The sequence below is a fragment of the Lasiodiplodia theobromae genome, assembly GCF_012971845.1.
Source record: "Lasiodiplodia theobromae strain AM2As chromosome Unknown scaffold_9, whole genome shotgun sequence".
NCBI lineage: Eukaryota > Fungi > Ascomycota > Dothideomycetes > Botryosphaeriales > Botryosphaeriaceae > Lasiodiplodia > Lasiodiplodia theobromae.
Window position 1 is genome coordinate 496,019 of NW_023336585.1, and position 20,911 is coordinate 516,929.

At 54.2% G+C, this 20,911-nt stretch overlaps 7 protein-coding genes across 7 annotated transcripts; 3 read left to right on the plus strand and 4 right to left on the minus strand.

The window, feature by feature from the left end:
• Positions 1 to 5,961: 5,961 nt before the first annotated feature.
• Positions 5,962 to 7,752, minus strand: LTHEOB_3553 (Mitochondrial protein; the record flags this gene model as incomplete). The annotated part of the gene is made up of 1 exon (XM_035512489.1): positions 5,962 to 7,752. One exon carries the CDS (start codon positions 7,750 to 7,752, stop codon positions 5,962 to 5,964), a length of 1,791 nt encoding a protein of 596 aa, XP_035362641.1.
• Positions 7,753 to 8,109: 357 nt separating this feature from the next.
• LTHEOB_3554 (Golgi complex component) lies at positions 8,110 to 10,868 on the plus strand (the record flags this gene model as incomplete). The annotated part of the gene is made up of 4 exons (XM_035512490.1): positions 8,110 to 8,220; positions 8,282 to 8,562; positions 8,624 to 9,962; positions 10,023 to 10,868. The coding sequence occupies 4 exons, from the start codon at positions 8,110 to 8,112 to the stop codon at positions 10,866 to 10,868; spliced, it is 2,577 nt and encodes an 858-aa protein (XP_035362642.1).
• Positions 10,869 to 11,967: 1,099 nt separating this feature from the next.
• LTHEOB_3555 (Membrane fusion mating protein Fig1) lies at positions 11,968 to 13,108 on the minus strand (the record flags this gene model as incomplete). Its single annotated transcript, XM_035512491.1, has 4 exons — positions 11,968 to 12,346; positions 12,403 to 12,730; positions 12,780 to 13,025; positions 13,075 to 13,108. 4 exons carry the CDS (start codon positions 13,106 to 13,108, stop codon positions 11,968 to 11,970), a joined length of 987 nt encoding a protein of 328 aa, XP_035362643.1.
• A 1,294-nt stretch (positions 13,109 to 14,402) lies between these two features.
• LTHEOB_3556 (Chaperone heat shock protein) lies at positions 14,403 to 14,781 on the minus strand (the record flags this gene model as incomplete). Its single annotated transcript, XM_035512492.1, has 3 exons — positions 14,403 to 14,547; positions 14,602 to 14,692; positions 14,748 to 14,781. The coding sequence occupies 3 exons, from the start codon at positions 14,779 to 14,781 to the stop codon at positions 14,403 to 14,405; spliced, it is 270 nt and encodes an 89-aa protein (XP_035362644.1).
• Positions 14,782 to 15,797: 1,016 nt separating this feature from the next.
• LTHEOB_3557 (Structural toxin protein) lies at positions 15,798 to 16,200 on the plus strand (the record flags this gene model as incomplete). Its single annotated transcript, XM_035512493.1, has 2 exons — positions 15,798 to 16,081; positions 16,146 to 16,200. The coding sequence occupies 2 exons, from the start codon at positions 15,798 to 15,800 to the stop codon at positions 16,198 to 16,200; spliced, it is 339 nt and encodes a 112-aa protein (XP_035362645.1).
• A 216-nt stretch (positions 16,201 to 16,416) lies between these two features.
• LTHEOB_3558 (Beta/gamma crystallin) lies at positions 16,417 to 16,893 on the minus strand (the record flags this gene model as incomplete). Its single annotated transcript, XM_035512494.1, has 1 exon — positions 16,417 to 16,893. One exon carries the CDS (start codon positions 16,891 to 16,893, stop codon positions 16,417 to 16,419), a length of 477 nt encoding a protein of 158 aa, XP_035362646.1.
• A 1,375-nt stretch (positions 16,894 to 18,268) lies between these two features.
• LTHEOB_3559 (Tannase subunit protein) lies at positions 18,269 to 20,094 on the plus strand (the record flags this gene model as incomplete). Its single annotated transcript, XM_035512495.1, has 2 exons — positions 18,269 to 18,538; positions 18,592 to 20,094. The coding sequence occupies 2 exons, from the start codon at positions 18,269 to 18,271 to the stop codon at positions 20,092 to 20,094; spliced, it is 1,773 nt and encodes a 590-aa protein (XP_035362647.1).
• Between the last annotated feature and the right edge of the window lie 817 nt (positions 20,095 to 20,911).

Below are 20,911 nucleotides of genomic sequence, written 5' to 3' on the forward strand. Positions count from 1 at the left end.
CCACTTATTGTGTTGTGCGACGCCAAGATGCGTCAGTCATGGATTGAAGGAGGAATCACCAGTGGGGTTTCAGGGCGCTAACTAAGTGGAGCGTGCTCCGCATCGTTCGCGCTTGCTTTGAGGCTTCCAGCAAGCTCTATTGCCAGGCTAACAACCCCAAGGGGTATCTTGACGGAACACGAGTGCCCATTGTCCTCAGCCTTTGCTGTAAGCCTTGACGCTCCCTGTTAACTGGATGGCCAATAAGCATGCTACTTATGAACTGGTGCCAGTTCAGAAGTTGTATTTTCATTGGACCGCTTCGATAACCCCGGGCCCGGCCTTGACATTCCCTGTCAACTAGATGGCCAATAAGCATGCTACTTATGAACTGGCGCCAGTTTGAAAGTTTCATTTTCATTGGACCGCTTTGATAGCTCCCGACCTTCACGGGCAACGCAGTAGTGATGGTGCAAGACCTGTCTAACTGCACAGTAAGCCACCTCGCCGTCAATGATCTTGGCTCGAAAATGGCAATTTGGCAGCGTGGCGAAAGGAAGCCGATCCAAGGGGCAACAAGAGTGGTACTCCGCTTCTGAGCATGGCACTACGGGTCGCGCAAGTTGCTGGTAGGAGCGGCGGCTGAAGATCATTTGGAGATGCTGCGGATGCCACACGGACAGGCATTGAAACTGCATGGTGCAGTTGCGCAGCTAATACGCATCCACTGAGGTCTGCTTGCGCTCGAGAGATCTCTCTGATGGGCCTGGCTTCTGTACTCGCGCCAGGATAATGGCCCGCACAGTGTTTCCCCAGGCGTGTAGATATGGGAGTGGATCTTTTGCGCGCATAAAGCCAATCGGTATACTACGGGGCTGGGACACATGGCCCTTGCACGATTGAGTACTGCTGATCGCAGTGCTCTTAGTATATAGCTCTGCTTCAGACTGCGGACACCTGCGGTACTCTGGCTCCTCAAGCTGATATCGTGCCAGCGGAAACGACAAATCTTCTGAAAATGAGCCCACACTCATACGAATACCTTAATGGTGCGACAGTTGTTCCGTGCTCTACGTTCCCAATGCTAACCGCTTAACCCAGAGACTCAGCCAGTTATGCTGCCGCAATCTTCCCCGCCTCACACATGGTCTCTCGAGGCTAAGATTGCTATTGCCACTCTCTTAACCACGTTATTTGTCGCATTCCTGGGGTCTATCGGCCGTCGCAACCCGAACATTCAAAGGATACTCCAGCTCATAGGAAATCCAACCCAGATTCTCCGGAAGAAGGAGCACGATGGTGAGTTTGTTGATTTTCTCCTATAGATAGTATTTAAGAAGGTACCGGATCAGCGCTTACGCAATGTACAGAACAAGATATTGAGGCTGCGGTTGTTCTGTCGTCATACCAATCACCCTTTGAGGCATCTGCAGTGGAGATGGCAGATTGGGAAGAGATGGCGAGGCTGCGGAGGCCAAGAAAGCCCGTGACGCTAAGCCACGGCCTGTGATGCCAGCACGTGTATGCTGTTTGTCAAATCTTAGTGGAATGACCTTGCGATACCCTGTCCATTGGGTTTTCCTAGGTTAAGTTGTGAATAAATGCGTTAGTGTTGATACACACTTGGCCCTTGTTTACGGGGAAGGAATACCCAGCGCTTTGCAATACAAGCACTGCAGTTCCCGTAATACAGTCATGTACCTTTTAAATGACTTGTGCAGCTGCTGAGGCTGCCTGAATTCTCTATGAAGGTTTCAATAGTATGTGACCCTTGGGATAACCCATAACAATATCAGTTTGAACGACATCTCCATACACTTGGCTTTTCATTGTATTCCAATTTTCGAGAGATTCTAAACACGCAAGATAAACATCCACACAAAGTTTCATCTGTATTTTACGCCTCGACGCGAATCTGCTATATCTACGCCCGAACGAACCGACGAGACTTCCAAGTGTCAGCCAAAGGTATAAGCTCCGTTTCTACATAGAATAGCTATTAATATGTCAACAGCATTTCTGGGCTGATACGCTCTGTGCTGACCTGGTTCCCATTCAGCAGCCTCGCTACTTCGCCGCACTCACCTTACCGGAGTGCCAAGCTTCTCTTGAGGCCGAGCGAGAGGACGACGACGACGGTCATAGTGGTGACAGCATTGCACCACTAATGCTAGGCTCTAACAGCGCCACCACCACAGCACCGGGCGCAAGCGGCTGTGTAGATAAACAGCCATGCGTTCCGAGGTATCTGGAAGCGCCGGCGACGGAAAATCGGGATTGCGGGCCAGCAGCACTGCACTGCACCCGCATCCGGTGGTCTGACATCGGAGATGCTAGCCCGGCTCTGCGATTCATCGTATTGTAGCCTGGCAGGTCGGCCGCGTTGATTTCCTCATGCGAACAGCGCCACGCCGTACGTATTCTAGCCCAGTGTGCGGATGAGGCTTCTGTGACGAAACGACGGGAGCGCCGCAGCCGTACGAGACAGAGGCCGCCCGCCCCCGGGGTAAGCAATCGCCGACGGAGCGAATAAGTGCCTCGGCAAGTGCGCTGTGGAGTATTGCAGGGTTGCATGCATGGTGCCATTTACAGCACGCCGCTTGCTGGGGTGCTGGCTCGGCATCGCATGTCCTTCCACGTGAGTACTTGATAGTCATTATCCCTCACACTATGTACATTCTTCGAAGATGTTGTCTCAGAATGGGGTATAGACGGATATTCATATTCAGTTTGTTGGACTAATTAGTTGCACTCTTGAATCCGAGGCGGCGCCTTGAGTGATTCCCTATGTAGACATGTACCAGTACACTGCAGAAGCTTAGGCTTCTATCTTAGTTAAGAAGTATTCTGTTAGATTATCCACTTGTGTTCAAGATCAAACAGTAGACAAAAAGATTCGTGATGTACTGTACCGACTCCCGGGAACCTATACATTATCAGTGGCTGTGTGCTTAGTTCACTAAGGAATGATGCTACTCACTGACGCTTCGAACCCAATACCCAGGCCCGGCGTTGCCGATCAAGAGCGTGCCATCAGCTCCGGAGCGCGTCCCATTGGCTCCATACACAGAAGGGCCAGCCACACCGAGGTATACACAGCCCATCGCCCAGACATCACCGGTCAGATCTGAGGCTTGCAGTTAGTCTTACCAATGAGACACCGCTACCATTGAGCCCTTCCCAAGACAGTTCATAGTCACTGCAACGCTACCCTCTTTCTTTTCGTCCTCAGCTCTGTAATGTCATTAAAGAGAAATATTTCCCCTTACAGCTACCAACCCCAACAAGTATTTGTCACTGTATTTGTGTACGTCTTCTGCCTAAATTACTTACTTTCTTGGACCAAGCTACATCCTCTTCTTCATCAGTTTTAGATCGGAGGCAGTCTTCTTTTCTCTTTTTTTTTAAAAAAAAAAAGAAAAGGTGAAAGACTGACGCATTGTTGTAGAATTGCATCACCCTGGTTTGCGAAGATTGGGAGTGCTGATTTCTCGACTCATCGGAATCCCCCTTTTCGCTCGACAGGGCTGTCGTGTAAACCATAGGTGCAAAAAATATATACCTCGTAGTTGGTCTTTGAGTCCTTCATGGCCAATTATGAGTTTGTTGAATTTTTACCTGAGAAACTGAAGCTGGAGCCGGATCCACAAGTAAAATGTGTCAAAGTAAATACGATTATGCGAGTAGACTTCTGATCTCGTGATGTTCTTATGTATAAGCCAGCTTACTCGTTTTTCCGTGGCTAAAGCGCCGAGCAGCTAAATTAATTGTTAACAAAATTATAGTGTTCGGAGTCTTGAGCGCATGGGTTTTGTCTTGGAAGACTGCTTAGCAAATATAGAGAATGCAACGCGTCTTTCTTTACTTCGGACACCGTAAAGGGAAGCGATGGAGCGAAAATAACATGGGCATGCACGCACTTGTTAAGATAGCCATGGACTAGTACGGCTGGCCTGTAAGTTACAATGTAATGTGCAAGTCATCGGATTCCTCTCGTTACCTGCATTTCCCGGATTGTCCGCGGCCGCCGAGGTAGATGGCATGCGTCATCCAAGAAAGGAGGCTGACAGCAGTGTGCGCCTCTTTGGATGGCTGCTAGCCAATGGAAGCCAATGGCCGTGTACTCAGCCACGCTTTGCCTGAGCGGCCTGAGGACAAGAAAACTCTCCGAACTGTCCAGCTATATATTCATACTGGCGGATGATCACACCTGTCTCGGGAATCAACTCCGGCACACAGAACATGTTCACCAACGGTAGAGTGATTATTCAGCATTTTACGCTTCCGAACGCTAATGATTGATCCAGACACTCAGCCAATCAGGTCACCGGATGCCCACCCATCTGGTGGAGGATGGTCTCTCGAGGCTGGATTCGCTCTTGCCTCTATCTTAGTTATGTTGGTGATACCATTTCTTGGGTATTGCTATCGCGACAACGAGTACATAAGAAGATGTACCCGATACATGATCTACCTCCTTCGTATTCCTCGGAATCAAGAGCAGCAAGGTAGTTTGGTTGGGTTTACGTTGAATGGAGTTGGATCACACGCTGACGAAGTGACCAGAGCAAGATACCGAGGCGATCATTTGCCTATCATCATATTTGTCACCTTTTGAAGCATCTATGGTAGAGATGGCAGACTGGGAAGAGATAGCAAAGCTACAACGGCCTCAGATTATAGTACTTAGCGCCAACGTGTGATAGCATCGCGCGTACGACAGACAACTGGAGGATACTTTCTTTATCAGGGACTCAGAGTGCTTGTTTGCCAAAAATATCAATTCATGTACATAAAATCAGGTGGAAGAAAGACTTCCTAATAACAACGGTTGGCAGGGCCACAGTTGTTGACGGAAAGGGACAGGTGCGGCATTGCGAATACTTAATGCGTAATTATATTCCCCGAATATGTCAATTCTTAACGTCCCTGTGGATTGACAAGGGAATGTTACATACAACCAATTATTTGCCGCTTATAAGTACTCGTAACTGTTCGCTCAATCATCTTGCACTGCACTCACTCACGCTGTCGATGCGTCAAGATAAACAACACTCTTTTCAGGAGACCGATTGTAGTTCAAAACGTTCCGCAGACCTTCACAAAGGTCAGCGCCACCTTGCAGCCGCAAAACAACACCCGAAAGGATCTCAAAAAGCAAAAAGACTGGACGCTGTGGGAATTGAACCCACGACCTTTCACATGAGCTCGTTTGATGATGCGAAGCGAAAATCATACCCCTAGACCAAGCGCCCTGGTCATTGTGAAAAGTCTTTGCAGTGGTAAAACTATATTGACACAATTACTGAGCATAGGGTCCGCGCTGGGCCGAACTGTCGATGCTAGCGAGGATTTCGCGCCTCTAAAACACCATAAGAGGATTTGCAAGACTTGAAAGCACGGACTCGTAATGTAGAAGTGTAATTGGCCATCGACTGCGGGGGTGGTGCTGAAGTGTGGCAGGGGCCGCTTTCGACGAAGAACTTAGTGACTGGTGGACAACACATACATAAGATGGGGTAAAATATCATTGAAACGAGTATCTGGAGGCGCAGATCAATTTTAGTAGTGTTTCCCCAGCAGGTTTCTTGCTCCATTTGCGGAGCTGCAAGTTTTGCAATTTTGCGCTGGCTGCGATTTAGAAGGCTGATGGGGCGCACGGACAACATGTCCTCTGTCGCTCTACATTTCTGCGTCTGAGTAGAGATGCGAGTTCTACAAGGCCATCGCAATTATACAAAGCAAGAACTTTGTCAGTTAGATCAGCTCTGCCCTCCATGCTTGATCAATGCGGGGTTTCTGGAGAGACGCTCATCTGGTACAAGGTAGTAAAGCGAGAGAAAGGTAGTTAACATATTTGCTTTCCATTTCCTTTTTTTATATTATATGTGAGCAGCGATCATGCGTCCAGGTCCAAGTATACCCAACTCACACCAAACGCCCAAGTACATGGTTTCCTATACTTACAATCATTTCACAGTCCTACACCCCAGAGTAAACTGCCGTAACGCCCCTTCCGCACTCAACCCTCTGCTCCAACTCGACCCATCTTCCATTCAACTTGACCTTCTTCTTCGGCGTGATCTGGAACCTATGCTCCTCCTTGCCCCTGATCTTCCTCTCGGCCACCTGATCCAGCGGCTGAATGTAGACGGGGGTGCTGATGTTGTTGCGCTTGCCAGTGCCGATCTGGAAGTGCTCGTTGTTGCCAAAGAATAGGATGTCGGCGCCCCAGTTGGTCTCGTTCTCGGACTCGCGGTCGTTGCGGCTGCTGGTGCCGACGGTGCCGGTCGTCAGGTGGGCGATGTTGTGCATGACGGCGGCGACGTGGTTCTGACCGACGGCGAACTGCGACAGGCGGATCGGCACGACCGCATTTGTCTGCTCGTCGTACTCGAACAGGCCCGAGAAGGCCGGAATCTTGACTGGTGAGTCCTGCATGTGCGTCCACCGGCCGTTGCCCAGCCCGCCCCAGATGCCTTGGCCGCACGCCCACGCGTCGGCCGTCACGTTACCGAGGTTGCGGCGTGCGAGCGTCGAGTCTTCGGCGCCCGGATTGGAGACGCGCGTCGCGTCGACGGTGAAGTAGGTATTGTTGCCGCCGGCAGCGACGCCGGTGACCTTGGGGATGAGTCCGGTGCCGCGGTAGAGGTTCGAGATGGGGACTAAAGAGGGGGTGTCGACGAAGGAGACTTCTGAGTCGTACGCGAGGCCCAATTGGCCGAAGGAATTGTCGCCGAAGCTGAAGACACGGCCTTCTTTGTCAGATGCGACGCTGTGGTAGTCTCCGGCGGCAATCTTGGCCATATCGAAACCCTTGAGGGTAGCGATCTCATGGGGAGTGTCGTATGCGCCCTGTGGACGGGTCTGCCAGGTCAGGCCGGGAATACCAAGTTGGCCTTTGCTGGGATAATCGAGGGCGCTGGAAGCGGAGGAAAAGACACGGCCCTTCGAAGTGAGGAGAAGCACGTGCTCCATTCCACCAGCAATGGCGGTAATCTTCTCGCCTGACTTGAGGTTCGCGGGCTCAATTGTGCGGTAACTAATTGACGCGCTAGAGCTCCAGAAGGGGATCCAGCTGCTCTCAGACGACTTCTTGCCGGTCTTCTGCTCTTCCTTGGATACAGGAATTGAATATACCTTGCCATTGGATGCAAGCGCAATGATGCGGTCCTTAGACAAAGTCAAAGACTTCAAATCTTTCCCCCTCAGCGTGACTGCTGGGGTCACGCAATCCTTGTCATAGGCGGTGCCCCATTGCAGCAAGTCGCCTTTCTCGTTGATGGCAGCTCCGAAGAAACGGTCCAGCTTCACGTCACGTAGTAAAAGACCATCGAAGAACTTGAGGCGGCGCGGCGTCTTGATGTGCCTTTCCTGACTGTCGGGCGCAACAACTTTGCCATCATTGGAGCCCCAGGCATAGACGCCAGGATTTTCCCAGCTCCTCTTGACCTGCAGGTGCTGGGAGCTAATTATGTCTCTGTTCTCCTCCTTCGAATGGGCAGCCTTCCTGGGTTTCTCAAAGACGAGCTCGGGCTCCTCGGGAGATTCGGCGTAGACATTGCGATGAATCTGGTTGCCGGCCAGGTACTGGTAAATAGCAGCGGCGGTACCGAACGAGGTGAGGACGACAATTGAGCGAGGAATAGGCTTGCGAGGCGACGGAGTGGTGGTGGTGGCGGCAGAGCGGGCGTGAGAAGCTCTGAGCTTACTGCGAGCTGCCGCCTTATTAATGCCGCGCGCGGATTGGCGAAGACAGCGCGTGGGCAGCATGATGGCGCTTGATAGAGTTGCGGGCGTGGACAATTGCGGGGTAGATGGTGTCGCAAACTTAGGACGGGAACATGCCTCTAAGCACCGAGCTTTTCGAGCCGCAGGCCTGGACGAGCGCTGTGCTGACGGTCGAGAGGACGGCGACAGTCGCGAACGTCACCAAATCTTTGGCGCATCGGCCGCCCAGGCCTCGGGGCGGAGGCCATCCCTGCAGGCTCGGCGCTGGCCGCCCGCCCCGCCGCCTCCGATTTCCGCCCCGAAGCTTGGGCGGCTCATGGCCAACTGACCAGGTGTGCAGCACCAGTATCCCACAGCTCAGAGCTCCGCGAATCCAGGCACCACCACCCCGCGCCCACCATGTACGAGGATGCCTGGATCAGCGGCATTGTCCCGGAGCACCACCGCGAGCCCGAGAAGCCCAGGCCCACCGGCCACCGCCGCCGCGTTTCGCTCCTCAAGCAGCCCAATGTAAGCCGAGCCCTCCCTCACGCGCCCGCGCCGATGGTATTATTGATGCTTGTGCACACAGGAGAGCAACCAGGCTGACGTCGATCCCGTAGAAGCCATTCCGGACATAGTCGAGGAGCCTGAGGAGGATAATGGGCCCCCGCATGCCACCGTCGCCCGCCGCGCCAAATCGTTCAGCGACTTCTACGACGTCGCAAGGGCCCATATAAAGAAGGAGCGCGACCTCGAGAAGCAGAAGCTCAAGAAGCGCTCGAGAGATCAGCTGAAGACCGAGCTGGATTTCGGCGACTGGTACAATGGCATCAGCGACGAGCTGCTGGACGCAAGCCACGAAGAGTATCAGTATGCGCTCCTTACGCGCGCAATATGCTGCGATATGTGCTTACGAGCCGTGATATCCCAGGTTGTACCGCGACCAGCTCCACTTGTCCCACCGACACCTCGATTCCCTGCTGGAGAGCACATCGTCCGCGCTTGACCTCCTGTCCGCTCTCTCCGACTCCTTCAAGGCTGTGGCTGCGCAGACGACGACCTTCCAAAGCCAATGCGAAGGGTTAATAGCAGACCAGAAGCGCGTTACGAAGCTTGCCGACGGCATCGCTGAGAACCTTCAATACTACACATACCTCGAGCCTACTACAAGGAGACTTAACGCTCCTGGAGCAACCAACTTCGTTCGCGCAGAGGGCTTCACCGAAATGCTGCTCAATTTGGACAGCTGCATAGACTACATGATGGCGCATCCCACCCACAGCGAGTCTGCCACATACCGCTCTCGCTACCGTCTCCTGCTCACGCGCGCGCTGTCTCTCATCCGAGTCCACTTCACCAATACCCTTCGCGAGATTGCAGCCGACGTCTCAAAGAGGATAGCAGACCGCCAATTGAACGATACCACAATGTCCGCATTGCTGTATGCCAAATTCCGCGTCGGTGCCGCAGAGTTGAAGGAGTTGGGCCTGGAGATCCAGAAGAGAGCTGTATTACCAGCCGATGCAGACCCTGATTCGGAACCAGAGTATCAGAGCTTGATGAACGAGCTCTACCAAAGCTACTCGGCAACTCGTGGGAGGTTGATACTCCCCTTGGTCGCGAAGAAGATGGCGGAAATATCTTTGGCACCTAGCTCTTCGAAGGACTTGGTCACATTCGCAAGGAGCAGTATTAGCTACATTCGCGGTATTTGCTTCGATGAGTACGAACTGTGGGGAGAATGGTTCGTGGGTGAGGGTGGCGTGTACGATTTTCTGGAGAGTATCATGGAACCTTTCTACGACTATTTACGACCACGCACCATCCATGAAACACAATTGGTAAAACTCTGCGAGCTTTGCACCCTGATCCAGACCCGGTACATGGAAGAGGAGGAGGAAGAGTACGAGCTAGTCGAGTCGGTACGGCTCAACTTCCCCAATCTGATCCTCCCCGCATTAGAAGATGCCCAGACGAGATTGGTCTTCCTTACTCTGACCATCTTACGAGACGAGATCGAGTACTATAAGCCCAAGCCGGAGGACCTGGATTACGCATCACGCCACCGGAGGCCTTCTGAAAGTGAGAAGACAGGCCCTGTGCTATCAGGAAAGAAGACTACGAACGGGCCGATGATGATCCCAGCAGGATTGGAGGACGAAGAAGGTGACTCGCGCTGGGCCTTCAACGCAGAAGCCGCATTCAAGGACTGGTACCCTACGCTCCGCAAAGCCATCTGGCTGCTCAGCAAAATCTACCGCCTCGTAAACGTAAGAATCCTCAAATTCACGCACACTCCCCCCCAAACTTCTAACCACCACCCCCCTTAGTCCACCGTCTTCGACGACCTCGCCCACCAAATCGTCCACCAAACCACCCTCTCCCTCTACACGGCGGCCTCGCAGATCTCGGCGCGGCACTCGCCGACGGACTCGCAGCTCTTCCTGATCAAGCACCTGCTCCTGCTCAAGCAGCAGATCGTGGCCTTCGACATCGAGTTCGTGTCGCAGGACGTCTCGCTCGACTTCTCGTCGGTCACGTCGACGTTTTACGAGCTGCGCGAGCGCGGCGGCCTCTTCAACCCGGCCAACCTCGTGCGCGGCCTCGTCGGCGGCTCGCTGCTGCCGCGCGTCGTCGAGAACATGCTCGACGCCAAGGCCGAGCTCGACGGCCGCCTGCGCACCATCATCAACGACTTCACTTCCGCCTTTGCCGGCCGCGTCACTGCGGCGGTAGCCCCTGAGAAGACGGGTCCGAAGAAGAAGGGCTTCGTGCCGGAGCAGGCGGTTGCGACGGTTAGGGAGTCTGTCGAGCGCGAGGTCGACTTCTTGCGCGGCAAGCTGGAAGATTACATCGATGACTTGCGCACACGCGAGACGCTCGTTGTCGCGGTTGTTGAGCAGGTCGTTGCGAACTACGAGGCCTTCTGGGACCGCTTGGCGGATGAGGGCAGGCGGCCTTCTGCTGGCGGTGCTGGGGCCGCCAAGGGCAAGGCCAGGGCGGATGAGGTGTGGGAGCCCGGTGTATTCGCCGAGTGGTGTGCTGGCGTGTTCAAGGTCGGCCAGTTCGGGCTGGGCGCGCAGTTGGAGGGCGCGGCGCAGGCGCAGGCGCTGGAGGACGAGGAGGCGGGCGGTGGCGACGATGATGAGGAAGGAGGGAGCGTTAGTAGCACATAGTCTATATTTGGGTAGCGAGGGGGGCCCGTTGTTTGTGAGGGGAAAAACCGATGAAGCATCGATGAAAAGATACCTGGGAGGATCGCATGAGTAAAGTTAATAGTTGCACAATTCAAAATGGCTCTTTCGTTTTCGTTTTCCAGCGGTTTCGGTATGATTTGTAAATTTTTTTTTCAATATTCGTCCTTTTTTGCTGTTTGAAAGGTATTCGCTACTTGTGCTCGTACCGCGCGTCGTTTGAAGGTTATGGCTTCGTTTCGTTCGTCGTGGTATCTCTCCAAATCCAAGGAAGCCATCCCCATGAACCCGAATCCAAAGCCAATCTACCTCTCCTGTCCCACCTTCGTTTACCCCAGAAAAATTAGAACGCCCTCATTATGCGAGATGATGTGATGCTTGAACAGAAAAGGAAAAGAAAAGGGAAATGAAGAGATAAGAGGAAAAAAGTGGAGAGAGGTTTGAATGCTAGGGAGAACCAGGCCCGGTCTCTCCAAATCTTTGAAAATGTTCCATTCCCACCTGTCTCCAGAAAGTGACCATCTGTCGAATGGTGCAATAAGTATTAACCCGAGAAGGAAGAAGAAAGAGAAAAAAAAACAAGAAGGCCATGATCATCATCAATCCCAGAAGAAGAAGGCCTCCCCACAACCCACTGCCCAATTCATCGCTCGCTTAGAAGATCCAGAATTTGTTTCCCAACCCAAAGAAAAAGAAGTTTCCTCTCATCGTGATCCTGAAAGTTTACCGTTGTTCCCCGTATTCACATTCATCAGTCGTTTCGTTTACTCTTCCCCACATGAAAACCCCGGAATGGATCGTAATAAGTTCGGACAATTGGGCCGGTTCGCATCAAAGCGGTCCCGGGTCGAAAAAGTCGTCAATCGCTTGGCGCATGCAAGTCGCTGAAAGTGAAGAAGAAGAAAAAAGGAAATCATGCAATGCTTCTCGGGGACAAAATGCTGTTTGCTGACAACATGGGTATATCGGAGACGACGACGGTAGAAGCGCCTGCCATCTAGGTCCCTTCATCAAGGCAAATCCGAACAAAAATGAAAAGAAGAAAGAAGCCTTATTTCGAGAAGAAAGGGGGCGAAACCGCTCAACCGTCGGTAAGCTTGTCGAGGACGATGATGCTCAGGATCATGACGAGCAGGCCTATGGTGACGATTATGAGCAGCACGAAGCCGAACCAGCCGAGAACCATGGAGGCGGTGCCGACGCCCGACTTGATGCTGCCGTTGCCCAGATCCTGCGAGACGGTGGCGGCGGCGACCGAGGCCGTGTGCTGCCACAGCACCGAGACGAGCACGAAGATGGACGAGATGAAGATCAGGGCCAGCGCGACCTGCGAGACCGGGCGCGACGGGAAGGGCTTGACGTCAACATCGGAACCGGTCGTGGCGTCCTCCTCTTGGTGCCAGCCGGGGAAGGTGGCGAGCAGGATGAAGGTGATGAAGGCCAGAATGATGGCGACGATGCTGGGGTCGCTGCGTCAGTATTCTTGCGCGTTTCTCCTGGAGAAGAGAGATCTTACAGTAGGTAGGGGAAGACGATGCTGTCCTTGAAGGTGCTCGCGACCCAGATCAGGTTCAGCGGGTCCTGATCGACGTTGATCTGCTCAGCGAGAGCGGTGGCATTGTTGGAGCACAGGAAGTCGCCGCCGTTGGGATTGACGCAGATACCGAAGTAGCCGACGCGCACCTCGAGGATGGCATTGCCGACAATGTTGGCAATGGCAGCGGTAACACCGGGATCGACCTGAGACGGGTCGTAGGAGGGAGTGTAGGACTTGTAGTACATGCTAATGAGGAAGATGCCCGGAATGAGCGGCGAGGTGCTGGAGCATCCTGCGAGCAGAAGAGCTGGCTTGGGTCAGTACATGCAGTGCGCGAGTGTAAGACAGCGACTTACAGAGTAGGATTATGGCAACGGCGATGAGGATCATCAATATATGATGATAGCCCAAGAAGGGCAGGAATCCTTTATACCAGACGCATTTAGCAAATTTCTTGGACAGCTCGAAAGCGCGGACGATGAAGTTCTTGAAGGGAGCTAGTTTCTCCTTGGCCGCAGCGACATACTTGCGGAGCACGGCGGCATACTTGTGAAGCTCGGCGACGTGCTTGCGAAGAATGTCGCGCTGGCGTTGCAGAAAATCTATGCCGTAGTCAAAAGGTATTGGAGCGCGAGAGTGGTAGTAACTTACTCTGCATGGTGACAGCGAAACCCAAATTAGCCATGGATCAGAGGGAGTCAATCCTGATGTAGAGGGTACTTCAGCGGCGCCCGTAGGCCCGAGGAAGCAAGCGCGGGACGGATTGGGATTGCCAATCGACACCGGAGTGATTGTTCTCCGGTGCTTGGTGGTTTGGGTGTGGAGATGGAATGCGCGCGTGGGAGGGGAGTCTTTGTCTGCGGAAGGGTGCGGAATGCAGAGGCGCGGGGCTCTCGTTGTTGTCTTGGTGGTGTGGTGGGGATGATGAGCAGGGTCTCGGCAAGCTCGCTCTGGCGCAAACAGCTGGCGGACGGCTTGCTGAGCTGCGCGGGGCCGTCAGAATAATTCTGCGAAGGGTGTGGAAAGTGGAGAGAGAAGGTTCTCTGGGACGCGGCGCGCAGCTAGTAGTGATGTGACTGCGCGGTGTGCAAGAAAATGGGGAGGTTGTTCCCAGCCACACGCTCTGGAGATCCCCAGCCTCCCGCTCAGTGGTGGTGGCCCAAGCTTCTCGCATGGTAAACACGGCGGCCCCAGCAACCGCGAACCACCCGGCCGCGCCCCGCCAATCCGTGGGGGCGGAGCGAGCGCCCGCTGCCTGCTTGCCAGCGTCATCCCAGCGCGCCGCAGACCCTGTGCGTGCTCGTCAGCCTCGCCCGGATTCTTGGTCTGCCAACGTGCTCCTCTGTCGTCACGCTTCCTTTCTGCCTGCGAAAAAATGCCCGACCACCGGCCGTGTGACACGGGCCTCGCGCCTGCGACGTGCGCCTGAGGCATCGACAGCGCACGAAAAAAAAGTTGCGGTGGCGCCCAGCCTCATCAGATCACTGAATAACAAAAGGCGATCGGCGGTCGTCGACTGCAGGTACGCTGATGGTCTGCAGCAGATCCCGTAGCTTAGCACAACCATGATTCGAGCCCGACGCCATTCGAACCCTGTGATCGCCACCTCACCTCCTCTCCCGCCTGCAGCGCGAACCCACTCGCAGCCTTGATTCATGTCGCAGCTATACATCATCCAAATCCGGTTAGTCGCCGTCACTAATTAGTCGTCATCACTTGGCTCTACTTACCTCGCTGCAATAGCTCCCTCCTCAGCAGCAAACCAATCAGATGCAGAAATGGCATAGCTTCCAGCATGGTGCATATTTCACTCGTCGCAATAAAGTCACGATGCAAACAAGATTGTGTAAGGTTCAGAGAATTGAGTTCATTTCTCGTCGTAAAGTGGTATCATAAGACTACTGTTACAGGCTGTAGGGCCTCTTGAGGATTTCCATCGTCAATTCGTTTCCCGTAGTCGCTGCCATCAGACGAACAGCTTATTTCTTGTCCATGCCGATGGCGCTCTTTGCCTTGTCGAGAATGCTCTCGCCGGTGCCACCGTGGGCGTGCTGGTCGTGGCTGCGGCCGACCTTGTCGCCGAGCTCCTGGCCGGTAGACTTGGACTCGTCGGTCTGGAGACCACTGCAGAGATTGTTAGTGTTTGGGTTGAGATTGTTCAGCAGCGTGAAAGCTTACCGAGCGAGCTTGTCACCAGTGTCGGTGAAGGTCTCCTTGGTCTTCTGCTGGGTGCTCTTGGTGGAGTCGGGGGTGAGCTCCTCCTTAGCCTCTGCAGGTGGGGTCAGCTTGAGCTTGCAAGAGGTGATGTGGCAGGGAAATCGTACTGGTGGTGAAATCCTTGCGGCCGGCGTCAGACATGATTGCGGTTGTTGGTTGTTGTTGGTTGGTGTTTGAGGTGGATGAGTGAAGTTGTTTGCAGTGAGGGTTGGATGATGAGAGAAGAGGCGGGGTTGAAGGGCTTCTTTTATGGTGCTTCTCTAGGTTCCATACGTCATCGTCACAAGCAGCAGGTGCCGCAAGCAGAAAGGGCGCTTTGGCAGCGTTGCGTGGCCAGACAAGGCGGCCGCGCCTCCTCAGCGCAGAACGCGAAGACAGTCAGGTGGGCACCTACGTTATTGGCGCGTCATTTTAGCGGGACAATCCCCCGGATCACTTTCAGGTACACGGAGATGCTCTCGCCGCGATTGGGTGGGAGGGCGTAGTGGCTTGCGCGATATCTCTGACGTCATTACGATCGAACACCAGAGCTGCCCGCGATCGCCACAGCCTATTCGTCAGACGCGCCCCAACACTCGCCAGCGCCAAAGTGGCTTGACGCAACAACACACGTGCTGTGGCAAGGCCCGTCCAGACCGGTCCCGCCGTTCAGTAGGCCCCTGGTGCGTGCTCAACGCTCTTTCCTGGCCATCGTTTGAAGCTTCAAGCGTCATCTTGCCCCGCAATCGAGCCCCTTTCCCCTCCCCTATTGGTGCCAGCACTGTTTCCAACAATCTCACTGGTGAGTTTAACAAGGGCAATTGCGGCCTCCAATAGTCTCGTCATTGCCGTTGGCCATGTTCCTGTTTGGTTCCACAAAGAGACCCCGATTGCTGTCTGCAGTGGACACGAATCAGCTTTCACGCGGCTGGCCGCTATGCAATTGCTGGCACTGCAGCCTAAAAACCGGCTCACAGCAGCAAGAATGCGATGGGCGAAAAGCGATCGGGATCTCGATTCTGCACATCGGGCAGGCCCGCATTTCGCAGCACTGGCCTCCACCCGACCCCGCTCCCAGATTTACCTCTGCACTTCCCTCACGCTAGCCGCACCGCTGATCCGACACTCGACTCACATCAAGCCTAGCTCCGTCATCCCGTCGTTTCACCGGAACAGCAATGTCGCTGCCGCAGCGCTTCAAGCTTGTTTTCTTCACCCCGCCCGCGGCCCTGCCCGCTATCAAGACGGCGATATTTGCCACCGGCGCCGGCCGCTATCCAGGCCCAGGCGACTACACCGAGTGCGGCTTCACCACTCCGGGCAAGGGCCAATTCAGGCCTGGCGCCTCCGCTAACCCGCACATCGGGAAACCCGGCGAGATCGAGGAAGTCGACGAGGTCAAGTTCGAGACACTCTGCGTTGGCGAGGATGTTGCCAGAAAGGCGGTCGACGCCCTCAAGAAGTTAGTCCGCTCCTCAGCCAACTATTGAATGGTGGTGTGATGTCGGAGCTGACTCCATGTGCAGGGCTCATCCCTACGAGGAGGTTCCTTACGAGGTGTACAAGATGGAGAACTTCTGAGTGAGAGGCGGATCCCTCATCAGCAATCACCTCAAGATCATGACAGCATATCGAGGATGACTTAACGGCCAGTACTATATCCCGATGGCAGATCAAGTTGTACTTGGTTTATTGCAGCTACTTCATAGCTTTCTAATTTTATCAATGAATGGATTATTACACTAAGACTCCAGACCCCTCTACTCCCATGCGCTATTTCCCCCAAAGTCCAAGCTTCTACCTAGCGTAGCAGGTCATGGAGCTGATCCTGTCATTCATTTCGCCCGACAGCTTCAGGTTCTTGTAGCCGGGGTCGAAGGCCTTCAGCCAGTGGCCCTTGCAGTTGGTGTCGGCGTAGAGAATGCACATGGTGCCGGGCGCTAGGTAAATGGAGCTGACCTTGTCGTTCAACCAGCCCCAGAGGTTGTAGCAGCCCGTCGACGGCTTGAAGTCCTTGACGTTGCACACGCCCCCGCCGTTGTTGTGCTCGCAGAACTTGACGTGCCGCACCCAGTTGCTGCCGCCGCCGCGCTTCTCGACCTCGTGTGTCTCCTCCTGCCCAACCTCGGACGAGATGCCCTGGTAGTCGGTGGTGGGAAGCTCGGACACTGCGGTTGGCATCACGAGGTCGGTCGTGGGGATGGCGTTGGGGGCCGCGGCTGCGAAGCCAGAGCAGGCGACGAGCGTGGCGGAAATAAGTGTGGTGAGTTGCATGTTTATTGTTGTTTGGATAAGGACTGTATGTGGTTGGGTTATTGAGAGAATGTTTGAGAAGTGATCTATCAAGCTTCCTCAGTATATCATATACACTTTTCTCTCAAAGACAAACGCTCTTGGTTATCCAACATGGTGGCTGGCGCCTGGATGGAGTTTCGCTCTTGTAGGTTTGTTTGATAGCATGTCTCTAGATAGTATGACAAAGAAACTCCGAGGAGCAAGCAACGCCATGGTACGTCTGGATGGGAGTCTTTTCTTTGATGTCACTTCATCATCGAGGACACCTCGGACAAGATTGAAAGAACATGAGTGCTAACTATTTTGCTTCTACACAAAGAACGTGGGCTCAAAGAATTAGTTGTCAGTTTGACCGTTTCGTTGAGATGACTAACCATATACTTATTCATCACTCTAAGTGCGACTCGGACTTAAAGGGTGCCTTGGCTTGACGATGCCAAGCTATGGGTCGATTTCTGGGATGAACAGCGAACACGCTCGGGAAATCCGCACTGAGTGGCATTATTTGCCGATGCAAAGCCGTCTCCGATGTCGCTTCACGGTCTAGTGATTTCCCCTTGAAGCAGGTCTGGAAAGTGACACCGGAACTCCCCGCATGATGGTCATTTAGGCTCAGCAGAGAAGTTTCCTGTTTCAGTTTAGTGTCCGAAGCATGCCTTGCCGTGCTACCGGTCGGCCGGCGGCGAGGGAGCGACAGCTCACAGCATGCTGCTCCCTTCAAGAATCTTTCTTTAGAAATGAAACACTTGTCAATGTATGCGATATCACCATCTCCTGTACTACTGAACCTTGCTTTTCCTTCAAGTTGGGCGACGTTTACAGCTTCGCCAAGAGCTATTCGTAAAGTGAAATAAGGTATATCAACACCTTGCATTGGTCCTGCCGTAATTTCGCTTGGTAGAAGCTTGATACAAAGGTTGGGTATGCATTAGTGTGGCCGTTACGCGCGTCGCATCTCAAAACGGCCAATTCTTATGTCCTTCGATTCTGGGTCGAGCTCGGATTTTGAGCAACACCGACCTTTCACTGCAAGCACCGGAAGCCGAGCTTTATCATAACTCGAAGTGTGCAATGGTAAGATGATTCACGAATGTGTATCTGATATGCTCCATATGTTCACAAGTGGGTCTAATTTTAAGCTTATGTAGGGAGAAATGAACGTGGGGTCAGCTATAAGAAATAGCTAAAGTCCGAGGCGTTCTCGGACTTTAGTTTCGCGCGGAGACGATGCTGCTATAAAGTATAGATATAAGTTTTCTGCTTCTTGTATTGTTTCTACACCACAGCGAAACAGTTTGTTTCGTTTCCACTCTTTCTTTTTCCTGCGAAGGGTTGCTTCGCTCCTTTTCCTACAATGCGCTCGGCTCGCTATTCGATTGGCATTGCCAGCGCGGCGGCTCTGCGTGCTACCGCTGCCAGCCTGGCTGATGTTTGCACCACTGCCAACGTCCAGTCAGCTCTACCCGTCGATGCTGTTGAGGGTATCACTCTATCGACTGATTCGGTTACCACCAATGCCGTGTACAATCACAGCGTGTCGGCGGGCGATCTCTGGCCGGGGAAGTCGGGCCTCGATTTCTGCAACGTGACTTTTGCCTACACTCGTGACGGAACCAGCGAGACTGTAAGCATCTCATCTCACCTTCGAACACACAAGATGCTGACTGAGCTCCAAAGACCAATGTCTGGTATTGGCTCCCCAGTCCGGACCAATTCCAAGGGCGCTACCTCACGACTGGAGGCGGCGGATTCTCCATCACTTCAGGAGAACAAGGCCTCGGTAACGGACTCGTCTACGGCGCCGCAGCAGGCACGACGGACGGCGGCTTCGGGAGCTGGAGCGCGCAGCTGACAGACGTCATCCTAGCGTCCAACGGCACGATGGACTACCAGAAGCTCTACAACTTCGGCTACCGGTCGATCCACGAGATGACGGTGCTGGGCAAAGCGCTGACCAAGAACTTCTACGGCAGCGGCGAGGATCAGCGCATCTACTCGTACTACCAGGGGTGCTCGGAGGGCGGGCGCGAGGGCTGGAGCCAGGTGCAGCGGTACGGGTCGCAGTTCGACGGGGCGGCCATCGGGGCGCCCGCCTTCCGCATGGCCTTCCAGCAGGTGGCGCACCTGTTCAGCAACGTCGTCGAGGTGACCGAGGACTACTACCCGCCGCCGTGCGAGCTGGAGAAGATCACCAACGACACCATCGCCGCCTGCGACGAGCTCGACGGCCGCAAGGACGGCGTCGTGGGCCGCTCCGACCTGTGCAAGCTGCACTACAACGTCAGCGCCAGCGTCGGCGAGCCCTACGCCTGCGCCGCGTCGTCCGGCGGTGGTGGAGCCCCTGGTAAGCGCAGGAAGAGGCAGGCGCCGGGCGGCGGCAGCTCCTCGCCCGCCGTCAACGGCACCGTGTCCGCGGCGGCGGCGCGCGTGGCCCAGCTCATCAACGACGGCCTCTTCGACTCGCAGGGCCGCCAGGCCTACGTCTCGTACCAGCCCGCCGCCGGCTTCGCCGACGCAAGCACGACGTACAACAGCGACACGGGCACGTGGGAGGCGACGGCCAGCGGCATCGGCGTGCAGTGGGTCAACTACTTCCTCGAGAAGAAAGCCTCGACCTCGCTGCCCCTCACCAACGTCACCTACGACACGCTCATCGACTGGATCATGCAGGGGCTGCAGGAGTACGCCGACACGGTCGAAACCACCTGGCCCGACCTCAGCGCGCTCGAGGCCTCCGGCGGCAAGGTCATCCACTTCCACGGCGAGTCGGACAACTCAATCCCGGCCGCCTCGTCCGTCATCTACCACGACGCCGTGCGCCGCACCATGTTCCCGGACCTCGGCTTCAACGAGAGTTATGCGGCCCTGCACGACTTCTACCGCCTCTTCCTCGTGCCTGGCGCTGCGCACTGCGGCGTCAACAGCGATCAGCCCAACGGGCCTTTCCCGCAGAATGTCCTCGGCAGCGTCATCGAGTGGGTTGAAGGCGGAGTTGCGCCCGAGAAGCTGAACGCTACGGTGCTCGATGGTGACGATGCGGCGGGCGAGGAGCAGAAGATTTGCGGGTTCCCCCTCCGGCCGCTGTGGCATGGTAATGATACGATGGATTGCGTGTATGATCAGGAGTCGATTGATTCGTGGCTTCCAAAGCTTGATGCTATTCCCGTACCTGTGTACTGAAACGTATGTTGACTGCGTTTTGTCCGATTAGCAATCCCCTTCTTTTATTTGACCTCTTCTGCTTCTGGAATAGGGAGGATGGGTGGAAGTATGGCTTGACGCAAGCTTTGTTGCCCACTTACATGTAGATACTATTTTACCATCCTTCTCACAGTTCTATGGTTGATACGAGACGAAAAGTGATTCTGAACTCAGATGTTAGGCGGCCAGTAGGACACTTTGTGGCCAGCGGCAGGGGTTGCGATTGGACTTGCTTGCAATTCGATAAATCAAGCAGCCTCAACTTACGCTCAGATTGGTCGAAGGCTTGTAATCAGGCATGAAGTCCGCATACTTATCATGCGAGGGAATCATTTTACCCCGCCTTTACGGCGACTGCGGGGCAACGCTCTTAATCAAAAGACATAATCGAGAACGCTTCAGTTCTTTTGACACTGTTCTCTCCATAGAACGGTCACATACACCAACTTCCTCCATGTCTCAACCACCAAGCTCTCCTCTACCGCAGCAAGGGCCAGAAGGAATCGAGCCTTCGGGTATACCCAATGATCACCGCATCTCGGCAGATCACGTCGAGTCCTCGGCCCAGAATGCAGACACAGATTTGTGTCCGAGATGTTTCTCGATCGAACCCAAGATACAAAAGCTTCTATCTCTAGATCCCAAGAATATTTGGAAAGTGAATCGTATCGTACTCGAGCTCCAATCCGCAGACGATCTTTTCCAATGTCCAAGCTGTCCCCTTTGCCAGGCCTTGAAGTTTATTTGTCCAAAGATTTGGTTCACAGCCGAGAGATGTCCCGCTCGTCTAGTAGTC